The 19204-nt window shown below is 54.2% G+C and overlaps 1 protein-coding gene across 3 annotated transcripts in view; it reads right to left on the bottom strand.

The window, feature by feature from the left end:
* The window catches only part of Wdr62 (WD repeat domain 62), a 104675-nt gene that overhangs the window by 10897 nt on the left and 74574 nt on the right, over nucleotides 1–19204 (bottom strand). For all 3 annotated transcript variants that reach the window (XM_031971386.2, XM_031971385.2, XM_031971387.2), the window contains 13 exons: nucleotides 7284–7506; nucleotides 4830–5045; nucleotides 4443–4625; nucleotides 4120–4280; nucleotides 3219–4047; nucleotides 2928–3138; nucleotides 2372–2621; nucleotides 1847–2303; nucleotides 1583–1651; nucleotides 1166–1279; nucleotides 671–840; nucleotides 287–580; nucleotides 50–212 (listed from right to left, as the gene is read on the bottom strand). In XM_031971386.2, the coding sequence (XP_031827246.2) occupies nucleotides 50–212; nucleotides 287–580; nucleotides 671–840; nucleotides 1166–1279; nucleotides 1583–1651; nucleotides 1847–2303; nucleotides 2372–2621; nucleotides 2928–3138; nucleotides 3219–4047; nucleotides 4120–4280; nucleotides 4443–4625; nucleotides 4830–5045; nucleotides 7284–7506 (3340 nt within the window). The remainder of the gene's footprint in view (nucleotides 1–49; nucleotides 213–286; nucleotides 581–670; nucleotides 841–1165; nucleotides 1280–1582; nucleotides 1652–1846; nucleotides 2304–2371; nucleotides 2622–2927; nucleotides 3139–3218; nucleotides 4048–4119; nucleotides 4281–4442; nucleotides 4626–4829; nucleotides 5046–7283; nucleotides 7507–19204) is intronic.

Raw genomic sequence — 19204 nt, 5'->3', positions numbered from 1 at the left:
CGTCAGACACCACCCTCGAGTTCGGTGGTCGTCGAAAGACGAGGCTTACGCTTTGCAATTTCCTTCTGGTCTCCTCTATTCTCCTCTGCAATTCTTCGCGTTTCTTCGTCACGTCCGCGTCCCCTCTCGCCTGTTTCGTCGCGTTCACGACTGCCTGGTTGCGAACCTTGTTGTTGCTTGTGCTGTCGGCGCCGGCGCCGCCGCCGCTGAGTCTGGAGAGGAGCATGGGTGGTCGTTTTACGATGGAAAGAAAAACCTAACGGATTTTTTCACCAACGACAATTACCTTCCGTGAAACTGTGAACTGATGCTAGTCGTTTTCGGGCTTCTGTTGGTGGGCTCTTCAGCCCCGCTGAGAGATTCGAATGCGTTCTTGAGGTACTTCTCGCGATGGCTTTGCTTCGCTAGCTGGTCGAAACCTTCCGAGCTGGCTTCCGACAAGATGGACAGGGGATTTCTTTCGGCGCTGGGGGTAGACGCTCCTCCTTCGGAATCCGAGTCGTCTTGGCTACCGGACGCGGTCAGCTCGCTGATCCGACCGCTCTCTCCGTTCCTGGGTTTCTTTTGTCGCCTCTGAGATCTGCGGAGAAATCATTCGATAGTCATTTTCCGTGTACCACGGCACAGATGTACATTCGTCTGTAATAAGAATGGGTCGGAAAGTACGAACCTCCTGAGTTCTTCCACGTCCATCGCGTTCACAGTGAACTGGTTCGATATCGTGTCCTCCGGAGCAGGATAATACATCAGTCTGTGATGGGACTTCTCGGAACCAGTGGTCCCGTTCTCCCCTTCGGAGTAATCCTCCACGTCGCCGTCGTGCTCCGTGCTCTCGTGATCCTACGCGACGCAGGTGCGTTTTAAAATGCGAACAGTGTTCGGGCGTCGCGGGGTTACGAATAGCAATGTTATTCAAGCGTGAGTCTACAGTGTCCGAACGTTTAGGGTTAAAGTGAAACACGAGTGTTGGCGACAAATGTAAGCGGCAAACAAACAGAGAAAAAAAAAAGATAATTTGAATAAAGCGATAATACGTAAAGACGAGTAGTGTGAGCGTCGAATCGTTCGCAGATTCGACGTGTCTATTCGTGTCTCTTGTTGCGCTGTGTGTTACTGTACGGCGGTTCGGTTTGCTGCCGGTGTCAGAGGCGTCAATGAGATGTACCTCGAATTTAAAGCTGCCAAGACTGCTGTCGTCGGTATGATGCCGACTCCTCGACTGACGTGTCAATTCCGTGATATTGCTACCTCTAGTTACCGTCACGTTACCACCGATCACCTACGCCGTCGGTTCAAAAACAAAACAGAATCAACGAAAAGAAATACTCGCGGTTAATTAATTAGTGGATCGTCCGTGCGAGAAAACAAGAACAATAATGGATAGGTGAGAAGAGGACAGACGCGAGCGCGCGGGGTGTGCGAAAGCTGATCGAACGACATGAACGATGAACAACGAGCACAGTCCTCCTGTTCCTCTCTCGTTGCCGGTCTCCCTCGGCTCGCAAGCGCACACCAACAAACACTCACGGGGCACGAACAAACGTTACTGTAATTACTCGGTTACTGGGAATCTGGTTAGTACCTGTTTCGTGTCGTCCGCTAGTTCTCTGTAACTATCCGGACAAGGTTGGAACACATTCTCGTCCTCGTCCTAGAATGAGTTATCCAGGGTTAGCGTGCGCCGTATTAATCGTGCCGAGAGGCTTGTCGCGCGATTATTTGATTAGACGATTAATTAGGCAGTTCTCCTTAGTACAGCTCGACAAACCCGATCGTCGGAGCGACGATTACGCGACGACGTCGGTGGAATTAGTCGCTCGAGGTATCTTTCTATTTTCGAACCTACCCTCTTGATGATGATGGTCTCCCTCCGGTAGTCGCTGCTGCACTTGGTCTCCGTCCCGCTGTCAATCGAGCTGTCCTTGGAGCCGCCTCCGCCGCCGCCGCCGTCGGAGTCGATCGCGCCGCGAGGCGGCGGGAACGGTATCACCTCGTCGCTGTCGTAGACGGACTTGACGGTTATGCCGTCGCCTTGCTGCACCCTCTGCGCCCATCTGCCCTTCGGCAGGTCGACGCCCAAGGACCTGGGGTTCGAGCCGAGGGTCGTCGTCTCGTCGGCGTTCGCGGTGTTTATCTGCTTCTTCGCCCAAAGCGGCAGCTGGCCCACGCTGAACCTATAATCCACGCCCACGCTCTGCGGCGTGGGATTCGCGTTTGGATCTAGGAATTCGGGCGGCGGCGATCCGAAAGTCTCGTTGTCCAACTGCACGTCTATTCCCGTGCCGTTCACCTGGGGCGGCCTCCTGCGCGAATACCATTGGGATTTAGCGTCCGCGGAGATCGCATTCTCGTCTATTCGAGATCGACTTACTTTCCAGCTCGCATCGCCTGCTGAGCGAGGCGGGCCTGCATGGTCACCACCATGTCGCGAGGAACGCGCCACACGAATATGCAGCCGTCCCCGCTGGCGGACACGAGGTTCCGACAGTCCGGGCTGAAGCGCAGTCCGGTCACCAGCTCCGAATGGCCGAGCATGGTCGCCATGCACTCGCCGCTATAATAATCGTACACGCACAACGTCTTATCTGTACACGAGGTAGCTACGTAGATTCCCGATGCATCTGGAACGCGAAGCGTGCGGAATGGAGATCCCAAGAGTGTCCTGGCGCGTCGACACGCGCGAATCTGTGATCTGTTCAACGAGACGCGATCGAGGAGAACATAATCTGCGGTAGCTAACGTAGGCGCCACTCTAATAACCCGACTGTACGTTTCGATTACGTTCCGAAGCGTTCGAATTTGCATAAAGTTCCGCAGTCTGGTAATCTCACGTGCCGATCGGTCGCCGTGCTTGTCAGGGGAATGTTTTTACCCCGTCTCGTCGAACAATCCAGTTTCACGCTGCAGTCTGGCAACCTGCTTCTTACCTAGGACGACTTTGATAAGGGACCCGTCCTCCCCGACGGATCCCTTGAAGGTTTTGCTGTGCTTGCCGGTGGCCACGTTGTAAACCCTTATGTTCCTATCTTGGCAGGCGGTTAGAACGTGCTTTTGCCCGGAATCGACCTCCATGTCGTACAGTGTGGTCTTTCCCTGAGCGTTGTGGCCCCTGGCGAACTGAGGCATACCGCCCGGCGTCTGAAAGCAGCGAATCGTTCGATTCAGACGACGCGTCCCGCGAGAGTCCCCGGTCACCCGAGAAACGGAGGCACGCTCACCGATTGCAGCTGTCTAAAAATAATACTCTTATCGGCGCCGCAGGACACCATCTGTATCTGATTGCTCTGGCTGCTCTGATTGAAGAACCTGACGGCGGTAATGGAAGAACTGTGGTCGTCGAGCGTCTGCGAGAAGTTGTAGCCCTGGTCGACGCTGAACACGTGTATCAGCCGGTCCCTGGAGGCGCTGGCCAGCAGTCTGGGCGGGTCCGCGGAGTACCGGGAGAACTTGGAGTACTCGAGGCAGAGCACCTCCGCGTCGTGCGCCTCTATCAGATAGAGCTCCTCCAGGGAGGACAGGTCGTGGATCCTGATGTTGCCGGACCGATCCCCGGACGCCAGGTGTTTGCCGTCCGGGCTGACTCTGATCGAGCGGACGCCGTTGCGGCCGTCGTACGAGGCGTCGCTCTTCTCCGTGGAGCCGGCCGCGGCCAGGTCCAAGTCTTTCAGGTAGGTCAGCTCGGGGTCGATGTAGAGGACCTTGAGCAGCTCGTTGCTGTAGATGTTCCGCTTGTAGAGCGTGTCGCTCGGCGACACGTCCTTCTCCAGGTTCCACACGCGAATGGTGTCGTCGCTGGAGCAGGTGATGAAGCTGCCGGCCGGCATCGCGTCGACGGACTCCGAGCCCGTCGGGTACATCTCGACGCCCCAGATGCACGCCGAGTGGTAGAGGAACGAGTGCGACTTGCCGACCCGCCTGATGTCCCGCACGTCCCACACGTAGATGCTGTGGTCGTTGTAGACGCAGGTCAGCTTGTTGTTGCGCTCGTCGAACGCGAGCGCGATGGCGTCCGGGTACCTCGCGTTCGCGGGATGCTGGGACATGTGGCTGGAAAACGATCGTCGTTACGGACACGCCTCTGGGGACGGGTAACCCGACGGAGACGAAGGACTCTGGTACCTGATGGACAAGCCCTGCGCGACGTCCACGCCCAGGTAATGCGTCCTCGGCAGCGTGGTGACGAACTGCAGACTGCTGGGGCTGAAACACCTGACGATCCCCTCCGCGCATCCGATGAAGATGTACTTGTCGCCTACCGCCATGCAGTTCGCGCTACTCGTCTGGAAAGAGATGTTTCCCCGAGGTAGAGGATAGTCGTGCTCTAGGCGCGTACGTTCGATTCTACGGAAGACTCCCGGAACGCGTGGAAATCAGGTTGTTCCGCGATCACGCGAGCCGGTCGCCTTTAAACGGCGCCTAGGGAACCGCCGCAGAGTACTCACGCGAAGCTCCACCCATTTATCCAGCAGCCTCCTGTTGTTGAACTCGCAGAGGAGGCCAGTTTTGGTGATCGCGTACGTGGAATCCGCCATTTCCCCGCGGCCGCAGGCCACGTCCACGAAATCGTTGTTCCTCTGCTCGCCCAGTATGGCGGACCGACCCATCAAAGGCACAGGTTCCTTGTACTGCGCAAGAAAATTCCGTCTATCAGCATCTCCGCTTCGCGGTCGTGGCTCGCCGTCGTCTCCGTTGCTCTCGCGACCCTCTTCTCGCCGCTTCCTCGAGCTGTTCGACGCTGCTCGGAGCGAGGAACAGCCGAGAAACGTGTCGCACGCGATCGGAAGCCGCGCGAGAGCGAGCGGATCGGTCGGCCGAATCGGAGGAATTACCTTGGCGCTGCGCGAGTACTCGAGATACCAAAACTTGACGTGCCTGTTGCCCACGGTAACAAAGTAATTGCCGTTTTCCGCGAAGCAGACGGCCTTCACTTTGCTCGAGACTTTGTTCGACGCCACCTTAACATTGTTCCTCCAGTCCCAGACGTTGACGATCATATCGTGCTGAGAGCCCACGGACACCACGTACTTGTTGCTCGGAGAAAACGCCTTGGGAAGAGAAAAGCGGGAAAAAAAGCAGAGATACAGAGACACGCACAGAATACGCCGACATTTATCTCGTTAGCGGCCCATTCTCCTTCTCTGTTCCGTCGCGTGTTATCTTCGCGCGGAACACATCGCGTTTCCTCGTTCCGAGGGGGCTGCTCTCGCGAGTCGGGCCGCGGCGAACGCGGCGGGCACAATGGCGAGTCGGCCGCCGTGTAAAAAACCGAATAAAAGCGTATAGAAACGGAAACGGAACACGCCAGGCTCCCGCGTCGCGCGTTTCTCCGCGCGGATCCTCGCGGAAGTAACGCTTCGCGGAAACGCGAGTCGCATCGATCGAAGGGAAGTCGACGCGAGAATTCGACGTTCCGTTGCGGTGAAAGCTTCGCAACGAGACGTTCTTCGAACGCTTCGATCTCTGCCAAGATCGATTTCAAGTTCCGTTGGAAATTGAACTTCGCGTGCATTTCTTACTTGTAATCCTTAATTACGTTTCACGAACGATTTCCTCGAATCAACTGAACGGTGAAGGGTTAACATACGCTCCGCGTATCGTCCGTGGGATCGCGGTACTGTCCTAAATTCGCGAAAAGGCGAGCTCGTGGAAGGGCCGAGTGCGCGAAGCTTCGAGGAAAGATCATCGCACTCCGGCAGTATCGAGGGAACGCGGTAGAACAATAAACGGGGTACCGTTGCGGGTACAGCGGGCACATCGTTTCGTATTCACGCGGTTCGGCTTGTCGTCGACGCCTTGTAAAACAGAGGGCCGCTCGCGCGTACGCGGATAACCGTGACGCGAATACCGAGACGATCGTTCCGCGATGGAACTCGGCGTCGCCTCCGCGGTTTCGTCAGTGGAGCGGAATACAGCGAAATTCCGATAATCTGACACTCGCTGCATCTGCCGCTCTTCTACCCGGAAATCGAAGAAGCGAATTGACGAATCATCGCGTCCTCCGAAATAGTTTACGATCGATCGGAAACGATTAAGGGAACCGACGTAAGGAGTCTATTTAAAAAGTCGCTACCCAAATCGGGATGTTTTCAATTATTTATCCAAGAACAATTGAGAAGCAATGAAATTGTACAGTCGAGTCTAACTGTACGCGAGACTGTAAATGGTTAAGAAGCTCGCGAGAAGCGAACGAAAGCACAAGGTCCGACGTTCGCTGGAAAAAAATAGTTACCGTTGCACGGCTAAAGTGTTTCGAAACGCGCGAGCGTTCCGCGCGAGAGCGAAGAAAGGGAATTACGCTGTATTGTTCGCAGCCGCTGAAACTTCACGGCCACGGAAACGGCTCGAACCCGGCGCGACGACTTCTCGCGAGCGTGCCGTACAGATAAAAGCCGCGCAGCCCTTAATTAACATGCGAGCGGCAGTGGCGTAACCGCCGTAAGCTTGTCACGGTGATGCGAGTGCACCGGGCGCGGCCCTTTTTTCCATCATAAACATTCACCGTCGCTCGTGTCCCAGGAATGCGGCTGGAAGAGTCGTCGACGCGTTCTCGCGTGTGATTCCGCGAGGAAATTCGCCAAAGTCTTGCGAACGAAAATCCATGGAAAGCAAAGAACGCGTTGGAAATGAAAACGCGCGGCCGGTTAATATCGAATCCGATGGAAGCGTTTTTCGAGAGATTGAAGCAGCGAGCGTTCAAGCCTCGATAAACTCGTTAAGGGTAATGAGTCGAGAAGTATGCGGGGCCCGAGTTAGAAACCGCGCAGCCGATGCGCGGTGCGCTGTAAATCAAAATCTCAACCTAGTTGTTATCTCGGGCGTGCCTATCTTTTCAAGGGAACGCTGTTCCTGTCATTTTCGCGGGAAACGCGTGTATACGCCAATTTCCCGGCAACCGTGTACAGATCGCCGAGCGAAACATGGTTTTTCGGGCTAGGTTGCTTTCTCCGTCGTTCAACCAGGAATGACTGGTTCTTCGAACGAACCGCTTGCTTTGCATTTCTTTCGCAACTGTAAACACAAGACCGAGTATTGCTTCGATTTGTTTTAGAAGGGAGTGGTTTCTGAATATTCGATGCCTGTGGAGAGTTGATATAATAATACGATCCCTAACGTACGAAGAATAGCATAATCCATACAATGTTAATTCGGTGATAGCTAATTTCGTAATATTATGTTCGAGAAGCGTTGCCACTGAAAATCCGATGTTTCGGATCTCGACAGGTAAACCGTTCGTTGCTAATGGCTGTAATTGTTAATTGAAAGGAAAGCAGCGTTCTACTCACCACGCAGTTGATGCCATACTTGTGCCCGGAAAACTCGGCGATCTGCACAGCATTGTACGGATCGGAGATGTCCCAGACACGAACGTTCGGCATGTGACCGCATTCGCCGGTCGCCAGCAGTCTACCGTCGCCGGCGAGCGCCAGGGAGGTCACCGTTTTGCGACAAGCGTTCAACACGTGGGCCTGGGTGTTCTTCCGCGGGTTGAACAACACCACGGTGCAGCTGTAACAATCCACAATTTCACGATTAGACCGCTCTTCTCGAGGCAAATGTACGCGAACGAAATCCTTTGATTTATAGCCTGACCTTTATTCCTTGAACTTGGCACTTCACAGTTTCCACGAAATATCGACACTCGATTCTTTTGCTCGTGATTCGTGGGAGGAGCTAGGACTGAGGGGAGGAGTCGAGCAGAAGCGACAAGATAAACGGCGATAAGGAACGTTCGACCCGTTCGATAAGCATCGCGTCGATAATGCGTCAGGTAAAGATACTTCTCGATCGAGGAAGGAAATATCAACCTAATCTTCATTTGAACTTGAATTGTTTTCAAGTTAACAACTAAGGGTCCCTCTTTACATAAGCATAGAACAATAATGTAGGGTTAACAAAAATGTTCAATGCGATACGGAAAATCGATCGATTCTAGAGCAATGACAGCTGTTCGAGGCGAAGGGGCGGTACCAAACCGACCCAATAGGTTCTAAGCTCATCGCGCATGCGGGCTACAAGGTTCACCCGCACTCTGCGGGACTATACGCTTTCTCCGAGGTTGTTTCGTGTCACGGTGGCCGAGCACGGGTACCGGAAGAGTACTCGCGACACGATTCCGTAACGGGTACTTCGACCGGAGACGATAGAGGACAAGAAGACAGCCGTAACGAATCGTCGCGATGTTCCAGCGGCGAAAGAAGAAGTAAAAAATCGTCGAGACGTAAATCGGCGCGCGTCGGGGCGAAGATTGCAACCGGGTTGCCCGCGATAATCGCAGCGTTGCGTTACGTCGCCGATGGAAAAACCCGCGAGACGCTGACGATCGATTTTGCCTGCCCGTTTTCGCAACTCCCGTGACTCGAGCGTCTCGACGCTCTTCGATCTCCTTTCTGTCGGTTCACCTCTCTTCCACGCCTCATCGATGCGAAACGATCACTCGCGAAGTCACGAAACGCGTAGGTTTACGGACATTTATTATAGAATTCACTCCGGTGTTCCTACAGAAATTGATGTTCACTTCGATCTTGGAAATTAGAGGTTTCGAAATGGACGATTAGGGTAATGTATTCATGCAATCGGGTGAATCAACGCGAACGCGTTGCAAATAATGATTGTGTGATTCGGTATGCGTCGAATCGACGCGTTCCGCGAATTCAGCGCTGAATTACATTGATCGGTATAGGTGCATGGTGCTAATAGAGTAACAGTTTCAATCACTCCTGCATACGTAGTTGGAACGTTTCGAAAATCCTGAAGTTCCTTCGAATATCATCGCAGTTGCGTTTCCGTTTCACGGCACAAGCTTCGCAGAAAGTTGAAAAGGTACGAAACTACGGGCGCAATCGGCGAACGATGATTCTTATCTAGCCGTAATAGCAATTACCCCGGAGAAACGAAGAGTGGAGAGGCCACGAGCGGTTCACGGATCGGATATTAATTATCGGCCATAAAGGCGATCGCCGTGACACGCGAGATCGAAGTTTCTTTCGAGGAGGAACGAACGATAACTCAATCTTCGATCGCCGGTGAAAGCGAGCCGAGTAATTGCAGGCGCAACCTCCCCTCGGCCCCGCGATTCCAGATCGACGGAATTTCGGCGGGACGACGAGCCGCCGGTCGGCCGAGCAATTAATCGAACCAGATACGCGTTCTGACAACGCGAACGGTTTAATAATGATCTGCTTATAGCAATTACGGCCGGGGGGCGCAGCGAGAACCGGTTCGCGGATACAGCATTGACTGCTTTTAATTAGCGCCGCTTCCCTCGAACGGTAGTTAACGAAGGGACAACGGTTATAATTAGAATCGCTAAATAAGATTGCGAGAGAAGATGGGCAACACGTTTTCTTTCGTAGGAACTAGGAATAAAATGACACGGGACGTTCGATTAGAATAAACCGGACAACTAACCTGGCGGAGGACTTAATGCGCCGACGTCGCTTCTTGATTTTCGATTTGAAACAAGCATTGGATCGAGGGGTCGTTTTATTTTCGTGTAAGGTGAGCAGAGATGGCTCGCTTTTTAAAAAGAACTATCATATAAGTATCATCTCAGCCAGAATCAGCCAATCGATAATCCAGATTCAGTGGACGAGGTTGAAACGACCAAAAATTGTTAGTACGAACAAGCTCTTCCACGCGAATCCTAAGCGATTGAATCGAAACAACGACCGATTGTCCGACGAGGACTCCGCAAATAGAGGAGCAATCGGACGCGTCTGCAAACGTGCCGACAGCTCGACGGTGCAGCGCACCTGGAAGAGTCGAGGATGCTCCGAACAGAGGGGAAGTTTGCGCCGGCCTTATCCGAAGGTTGCGCAACAGTTGCATCAGGTTTGGTAGCCTCGGCTTCGGGTTGCCCGCATTTCCGTGCACGCGCTCAGCGCCGGGACGAATCAATTAACCGGGTAATTAAACTGCTCGCTTCCAGGTGAGTACCACTGAGGCGAGGGACACGGGATCGGAGGCACGCGGTGTCCTGCGGTGGCGGGAAACGCGAAACGCGAAACGCGAAACGCGAAACGCAAAACGTGGCTCGATTTATCCGTCGCCGTCCGGCGAAACCGCAACGTGTCAATAAACTCGGTGTCCCGAGGATCGGCATTTCTTTCGCGTGCTGCCATTTGTCCCGATATTACGCCAGCAAAACACCGACGCTACGTAATCCGGCCGCAACGAGGTCGCTCGACTTAGCGCCCGTTAGATAACCGGACTCGCTGGTTCGAACGTTCGCCGGCCGCCTCGTTCGAACCTGTCACACTCGCCGGTGACGAATCGGTTCGTCGTTGGGAAACGCGTGGAGCACCGTGACACCCCGGGAATCGCGATTATTCGCGAACGTGTCGCGCCGATTCCCATTTGCTCCGGGTGCTCGCGATTCGCGACGGTCTTCGTCGCTCGCGCAATCACCGGGAGCCGTGAAAGAAGGGAATCATTCGATGAGCAAGCGAATTATCGAATCCAATCCCGGGAATCTCTGTGAAATCGAGTGCGCCGATAACGGACGAAGCTCGACGACGGACGGGGAAAAAACGAAAATAGCGCGGCGCCGCGGCGAACGCCAGCCGGAAGTCGCCGCGCGTCTCGTTTAAAAACGGCCGGCGCGAGAGGTAGCGGCAAAGGTCGCCCGAAGGTCGGCCGAACGTCTCTAACGCGTTTCCAGCCAACTCCGCGGCGGGGTGAGGACGCGGTGGCCTGGTATTCGAGCGAGATACGTCGAGCACCGGCGTAAAAGAGTCTAGACCGCGGCGAGACCCGAACGATCGAGTCGCTCCGCGCGAACAAAAGACATCCGCCGTTTCGACGGCTGGCTCTCGACATTCCGCTCGATCGGCGAGAAGACGGCGCGGCGGAGAGAGCCGCGCGGATGCTGGATACGCTTCGGAGTTTATTGACTCGGGCCCCGCTCGACCGTGCAAACACGGTCAAACGGAATAAATCTAGACGCGCGACAGACTACGGGGACGCAGCTTCGCGGAACGATTAACGGCCCCCGACCGACCCGTTCTCGATGCGCGCGACACTCGGCCGTGGTATTTTTATATCTTCCACTTCCGGGAAGATCGTTCGCGGATCGATACACCGATACGCGCGACTTCCTTTACGCGGAGGCGCGACGCGGCTCGATCGAGGACGCTTCGCTGATCCATCCTCGAGTGGAACGAACCAACCCGCGGTTCCGTGGAAGCGGATCGTCGTTCGGTTCTCGTCTTCTCGAAGGGGTCGTACGTTTCTATTTGATACTATAACGCGTGTATGCGAGTCGACGAGATATTTTTCAATTTCCTTTGTGTCTTAGAAATACGGGTCGGCACTTAATGAAATATTGTAATTGTGTAGATTGCTAGCAGATCCGTCGCAAGCATGATCCAAGGTTAATAGTAGCGTTCGTAGGTTCCTAGAAGCGATCCCATCCAGTTGGTTCGCTCGCGTTCTCGAATGGTACGCTCTCGGGTACGAGCCGGCGGACTGCCATTTACGTCCGTGCTTCCGGTAGCTTCGCTTTCGGTCGGCCAAAAGAGAATATTCGAATCGTCGGAGGTTCAACGCCTTATCGGCCGGTCTCGTCGGCGCAACGCGAGCTCCGAGCACCGGGGAGTAACGGGGAATCTGGTAAACGGGTGATAAGATCGCGAGCAGACGCCGCCCATCGCCCCCCGATCTCTGCAATTTCCGGCGTTCGAGCGACGCCCACGGTTCAATTCGGGAAATCAGGAAATCGTGGCCGGTGATTAAGCCATTCGCAAACTGCAGCGGTTCAACTCGTGCGATCCGAATTGAAACGTCGGACAGGAACGCGCTGCAAACTGCTCGAACGTGAGGCGGCTCGATCGCGATCGTTCCGGTCGCTATTGAACGACCTATCGTTATTGCCTTTTATTATGCTATTACCGGCGACTATCGTCCGTGGAATCTTACTAATTCCAGGGTTCTTTCGCGTAAGTTCCGAGTCTGAAAGTATCGGCGAGCTCGGGAACGAAAAAGTCGAAAATGAAAAAATTCTCCGTTCGATCGCAACGACCGGTGAGGCTGTGACGTACCGGTACGTCGTCCATCGCGAACGGGTCAACGAACGCGCGCCGGTATCGGTCGAGCGGTGGTGCACACGTGCGTTCCAGCTGCGTGCGCGGCGAACACGCGCGACAGCCATTGTTACGCCAGCCGCCGATCCTTTTCATCGAATCGGGAAGGGAAACGTGGACTGCGGCGGACGCCGACCAAGTTTCCCTACGGTTTAGAGACACTGCGGTCCCGAGAACAGTAAAATGCTTGGGTCGGGAAATCATCCACCGATGACAATGAACTCGGAAAGTCATCGGGTGCGTCCAAATCACCGTAGCGTTTGACAGTTGGGCAACCGACTTTATATCAGATTTCCTAGCAGATGTTTTTTGCAACATAACGTGCCTTCTCATCAACGAATCTGCGAGTCGTTAGTTCGAAGTGCGGTAACATTCTAACGGTTACACGTAACCAATCGAGACCGAACGAGACACGTAACCAGAGACCCGTCAGCTTCCGAGCAACACGGAGCACCTGCGATCAAAGAGAGCAAGAGGAACGCGGAGGAGATCGATCGGCGGCTACGATCAAAGAGCCCGTGGAACACGGGCCCGGCGATCCTTGTCTTCGGCGGGGTTCGACGCGGCTGTGAACGCGGCTGTGAACGCGGCTTTAGCCTTTTATCGCGAGAAGACCTCTCTCGCGACGAGAGGAGACTCGTCGACGCGACGAGGCCGTGCGAAGGAGGCGAAGGAGGCGCGCTCGCCGTACCTACGACCTACTGAAACTAGCACGCTGGCCACGAGCCGCGAAATCGAGTCGAGACACGCGAGATCGCGCACGATTTTCTGTTCGCCGTTGGATAACAGGTCGTCATTCGGATCGAGCAGCTGATGGTTAACATTCGTGTGAAACAGCTCACTCCAGGCAACAATTTTCAATCGTTCGAACCCTGTCTGCCGAATTATTTATACTTCGTTCTGCGAAAGCAGAGCCTCTGATTTTCGAAAGCGATACAGCTCAGAGCCAATACGCCCAGTAACAATTACGCCTCTATCTCGGCTCTCGGTAATTGTCTCAAGAACCGGAACCGATATCGTAACTGTTCCTGAACCCCTATTCTTAACAGAAGCGGAAACGCGGCGATAGCGTCGAACGGGACTCACCGTACATTCTCCGTGGGCAACAGCACGGCGCAACGGCGGCGTTATTAATTCCAGCTAAAGTGAGTGGCGAGAATAGAAACTATCGTTTTTGCTCCGCGTCCTAGAACCTGAACTTCGCGGGCCCGACGAAGCGACGAAGAAACGCGCGGAAGTGGCCAGTCGATCGCTTTCGAGCGGTTTTCTCCGTGTTCATTTCATCGAATGACTTTGGCTTTCGTGCCGTTGTTCCGCTCGCGTTTCTCGGCCGCAAAAGCGCCGCGCGCTTATCTTCTTTTAGGACTTTCTCCGCGTATCTTTTCCGACGAGACTTTTCCGTGAGAGCCGGGCATAACCGTCGGATCGATTCCACCGGTGACCGTGGATCCGCGAGCGTCGAACGATGTTTGACTCGTTACGCTTTTCACGGCTGGATCGCGTGTACGTGACTCGTCCTTGAGAATTAGATAAACGACGTAATCCGCGAGCCGGTTATCTAGAAAAGTGATCGACGTTGCGGCCGGTCGACGTTAAAAACTCGCCGGCGTTGCGACGCGAGAAAAGGATTGTTCGGAACGATTTTAGACCGTTAATCTTGTTTAACCTCTAACAATGGGAGACTAGTTATAGTCCTCGAGAGGCAATCTTCGCTAAAAGCCGCTCATTCCGTTGATAACAGAGACGCGTCCTCGTCCGCGATGCACCGGGATCGTCGGACAGGCGATTTCTAATCGCGGCCGGTTGCGTGCAAAGCGAACGGCAGGGTTCGCCGCGGGTATAAAGGTCACTGGGTCGATTATCGGGCATGGAAACCGGTCGGTCGACGGCCTGTCTAATAAGTTGGCCGACGGTGCCGGCCGACCGCGTCGATCTTCCCTATCTCGATGACAGGGACCGGTCACGACACCTCCTCTCCCGTGACGAATAACCCTCGCGGCGGAAAAGAGAGGATCCCACCGCCTACTCGCTGTGATCGATCGATCTACCCGCCTATCGTTTCCAACGGAAACGTTAACCTTCGAGCCACGAGCGTTCGGCCGGAGTTTACACGTTCTCGGACACGACTTTCAAGGCGTTCCGCAGATATTCGCGCATTTTTTAAATGTCGGCTTAATGAATAATTATCCTTTATACTCGAGAAGCGCGCTAAGAGTATCTAACATTTTAATAAGATACGAACGATACTTGAGAGAAACCTAACGGGAATTGCACGCAGATTACCGAGCAAAGTTCCTTTTGCTGCAGTGTTTCGCGCGTTGATCGGATATACAAAGTTTAATATCAAATATTAGGTTGCGCCAACTAACCTGTCTAACTTTCAAATTTCTATACACCCCGCAGGGAGTTGCTGGTTGTTCGCGAACTACGGCTTCCCGTAAAATCGTTCTGTACGCTCGAAAGTTTCGAATCCGCGGTCGCGTTCGAGATATCGCGACGGAAGGCAGCAGGGCGCGGGATGAGAGTGGAACGAGCCGTTGTCCGCGGAGAGAATCGAACTCTCGTTTTCTTGCTCATCCCGTACGAGCCGCGTAACACGTTTGTTCGCCAGCCGGAAAAGATTGTCCGGCTGTCGCTAATGTCAGCCCCGCGTCGCGTATAGTCGCGTCGGTTCTCGTGCACGCGACGGAGTCCGGCGGTCGACCGCACCTGCTAATTACCGATACGCGACTTTCTTCGTTTCGAGAGCGCCTCGACGAACACAGCGTCGCTGGTTTCTTTCGCTTTTCCTTGGACAAGCGCACTGCAGCTTACCACGATTATTAATTAGCCGTCGACGTTGGGAACTATGAAACAGCAGGAACCAACTTCCGAAGCGTTTCAAACGAATTTTCCACGTCCGGGGAATGTTATAGAATCTGGAAGCAGTATACAGCTTTTCACCTTCTTTCATCGAGAGATTGGAGTGTCTTTCGCTAGCCGAACGTTGGAATACGACACAAACGAATCGCTGGTCCATTGAAAACGGGCAAATTGTTGGCGAAACGTACACGTGCCATCAAGATAAAATCGGAGCGGCTGAAAGCCGCGAGGAAGCGACGAGGAAAACGGCGACCTGGATGCGTCCCGGTGGCCTTGGAGGAAAGTTCAATCTCGATTTTGGGACGCTCGGATGGGAGAGAACGCTCGAGCGAGCATCGCGTAATTAGCGTGAAATGAAACGCCGGCAGGTTTTCGCGGGCGAACGAGCGAGCGAGCGGATCGGTCGCGAATGTGTGCCACTCGACCTCGCGCCGCGGCTCACGGTACCATCGAATAGAACAAGTTCCTAGTCCAAACGCGCCCACGAGATGTTTTCAGAGAGATAGCCGGGGTGCTCGATACCGCCGGGCCGCAACGCGCTCCCTCGCATCGCGAGCTCGGCGAATTTCAAACAAACTTGTCGACAAAGCGCAACTACCGGCCCCGTAAAAGCGAGGAGCGGGAACTGCGCTAGTGTTTGCTAGGCAAATACTTTCTGGCGCAAGCGGAGTTTATCCTCGCCGGGCCTCTAATGGCTTCCGAAACGCGTGTGCTCCGCCCCTCGAAATCAGCCCGGATTGCATCCCGACGGCGAGCAACTTTTCAGCGCGGCCGGCCCGGTTGCTGCCCGTTTTTCGCCGCGGAAACACCGGTTCGGCAGCTACGGAATGTCAAGTAAAAAGTGGTCCGGTCAACCTGCCGAGACGAATCGGATAACGCGGAACGGCTCGCAGCGTGCAACCAAGTTGCGGCGGGAACGGCTCGGCGAATCGGGGGCCTGCGAATATCAGGCCCGATCTCGTGAGATCGAGGCGACTCGCGGCCATCGTTGGATCACGACTCGGTCAACATCCATCGGGCAGGCGGCAGCCTTTCCTCCGAGTCGCTTCGACTGAGATTCAGATCTTCCCACCGTTAGGATCGAACACCGCTCTTTAGATCCAGCGTTAACGCCAGATTTACGGAACAATTTGACAAGCTTCAAGTCTCGGGGAGATCATTTGATAAACGTTTCCGTCGACTTTGATCGATGCGATTGCTCTAATGGGTATCTTAATTGTCTACCTCTGAACTTCTGATTCTCAAGATCCACGTGAACGAACATCAATTTCTCTGGGATTAATAGGTTAAACGGCGTAGACTGTTCCCGAGTCCCCGATTCTCTCAGGTTCGAAGCGCGGATCTCAGCGACTCGCGCACGGCGAAGCGTGTCACGATGCACGCCTCCTAGATACTCGACGCGACTGCATCGCCTGCGCGTTATCGGTTCTTAATAGCCAGTGCCTCGACGACAACCGCCGCCGCTATTAATGCGTATAACGGTCGGAATAAATTAAGAAATTCAAGGTCAAAGGAAGCCAGCTAACGAGCGGTTAGCGAGACACGATTGCCGGGCGAGGATTCGCACGGTTCCATTACGGAAAGGATGAAGAGAGACCGCGCACCGCGATTCGCGACGAAATCACGGCGGACAACGGTTACTGAAAGTGAGAAAATAAGGATCCGTGTGCAGAACTGTAATCAGCGAGCGATGGAACGAGCTCCGAGTTCGCTGCAGAGGTGAAACTTGAGGAGAGCCGCGATCGGCGTTGATCGCGCAGCCTTTTCTCCGGTGATTAGCGGACGGTCGTCCGTCGCTCTTTCGTTCCCACTCGATTACGTTCCGGGCATCCGGAGCCGCGGAACTGGGAAACAGAGTAGATCGAGAAACCGGGAAAGCGGAACTTTTCTCCCGTCGTTCGTAACACCGGTGCACGCGATGTCAAGCACTTTCTAACCTCGGAATCGCGTTCTCTACATTGTCGGACGTGTCACCTCTGCAGCGTGCCCAGCGAGCAACGTGCGCAAAAATTAGTAGTAGCTGACTTAACCATTTGTGGAAACTTCCAGCGGATGGAGCTAACTTTTATATTTAACCCTTTGCACTCCAGAAGTTTTTCACCGGGAATATTCAATATTTTCTAATGAGATACAGATGACATTTTAGATTGAATTAAGAAATCTCTCATGCATCGAGGAAGAGAGCTAGCAGCTCTACGAGTTTGATATTAGGCGATCGAGGTACCGTGAACAGTCGATTCGATATGGAACGATAGTCGATAAGACGTTTCCTCGTTCACTGGAAGGAAGGAGTAGGATATTTCGGAGGAACTTTCGCAATCGGGGTCGAAACGGCGGGTGATTTTAAGGAAGCGAGGGAATTACCGGCTCAGAAAGTGTTCGAATAAGACTGCGCGTAAACTCGGGTCGGCATCCGGTTTTAAGGAAGATAAGTGGCTTGTTAAGAGGTTCGGTCGACTGATTTGCTTAAGGCCGTACAGCTTGTCCAAAATCTTCTGGTCAGGCCGCTTTAGAATGTATCATCCTGCCGAACAGTGAGAAAACTAGACTACTCCGAACACGCGAGATCTACCATTAGAACCGACGAGACGCGACACGCACGCGTCGAGAGCTTCCACGAGTGTGCAAGGTGTTCGCGTTCGCGAAGTTTCTGGGACAGCCTGTAACGGCGCGCGAGAAGGGCCTTGTAACGGGGACCGAGTCGGGAGCGTTGAACCAAAGAGGCGCGAGGTTACGAACGAGCGATAATTAGTCGAGCCGCAATTAGTCGACTCGTGGCAGGGATGATTCGCATAGCGCCGCCAACAATGCCGCGTTCCGGTTACCCTTAACGCACGAGATTCGTCGCGCTGCCGATAATCCGCCTCGAGAATTAGCTGTTGCGGCAGGATGAAATTAGAATCGATTAAGAGAGAACACGAATTGTACCGAACGGCCGCGTTTACTTATTGTTAAATCAAAACTGATTGATTATTATATTATAAAAAGCAAGATGCTTCTCTTCAGTTATTCGACCAATGAATCCACTTCGTTTCCTATCGCCGAAACGAAGACGATCTGAAACCGAAAACCGCCTCGATATTACTCCCTCGAGAAGACGTCTTATCGCGAGGCACGCGTAACTTTCGAGGAATGCCCGTGCGAGCGGTTGCATAACGGGCGAGAATCCGCTCGAATACTTTCCGGTGAATGAATTCGACGGCCGCGTGAATGGTCCCGCGAAAAACGTGAATCGACGCGCGCGGCGGGCCCGCTCGGCCGCTCGTTCGCCGAGAAATTAAAGAATCCACCCAAAAGCGATGACATAAGGCGCGCGCCGCGCTGAAGTAACAGGCCGAGCGATAACCGGACGCGCCGAGGAAAACCGAGCACGTGAGTTCCACGGCTACTTTCGAACCCGGCGAGTTCGTTCACGCGTACGCGTGCGGCCCGGGGTCCCTCGGCGAGCTCGTTACACCTCCCGTGCAATTATCCTCCATTACGGGAACGAGAAGTAGCATTATCTCGTAGAAGCGGCGCGGGGGTAACAACGCCGCGCGCCACAAAAATATCCCCGCGAGTGGTTACCGTTGCGTCCGCTTCGCGAGCGGCTCGACTGCGCGCCTAACCATTCATTTCCGAAGCTGTTTCCCCTGGAGCATGGCAGGAACGATTCCGGTGCTCGAGTGAAAACAATTATTCCGCGGAGTGTACGCCTCCAAGACGCGAGCGACGGTAAGTGTCGTCCGTTGGGAACGATTGCGGCGACAAAGTTACGACCAACGTCTCTCGCGTCCCTTTCGCGAAGCGGACTGTAATTGAGCCGTTCAAACGCCGGGGCTGCAGACTTGTCTTGTTTGAATGTTAAGGCCGAAACGTTTACCGCGCGTTCCGGCGATGTAGATCGTTCGGTTGATCCTTGAAATTTCTTCGAGCGATCGCGTCGGACCGACAGGGCGTCGATACGAGAGCGGCGGCCGAGGCGGATCTCGGACGCGGAATCTTTTGGTCCATTCACCTCTCTCCTGACCCGATTTCCGTTCGAGTAGCGCACATAGTTGCTCGCATCCGACGCGGCCGTGTTGCCGCGCGTCGAGTCTGCCTGACAAATTCGAGCTGTCGATAATGACAGCATTTCATGCGATGGTAATATGTAGGAATGATTCGCCGTCACGCAACGAGTTGACAGACGCCTGATAAGGATTAGACACGGAGGATCTCGCGTGCCCTCGCGAAATCGCGTTTCGAAGTCAAAGAGAAGTTCGGAGGGAAGCCCTGCGCTT

Source organism: Nomia melanderi, chromosome 5 (genome assembly GCF_051020985.1).
Source record: "Nomia melanderi isolate GNS246 chromosome 5, iyNomMela1, whole genome shotgun sequence".
Lineage (NCBI taxonomy): Eukaryota > Metazoa > Arthropoda > Insecta > Hymenoptera > Halictidae > Nomia > Nomia melanderi.
The sequence above is the reverse complement of the archived record's forward strand: the minus strand, read 5'-3'. Positions and strand labels throughout refer to the sequence as shown.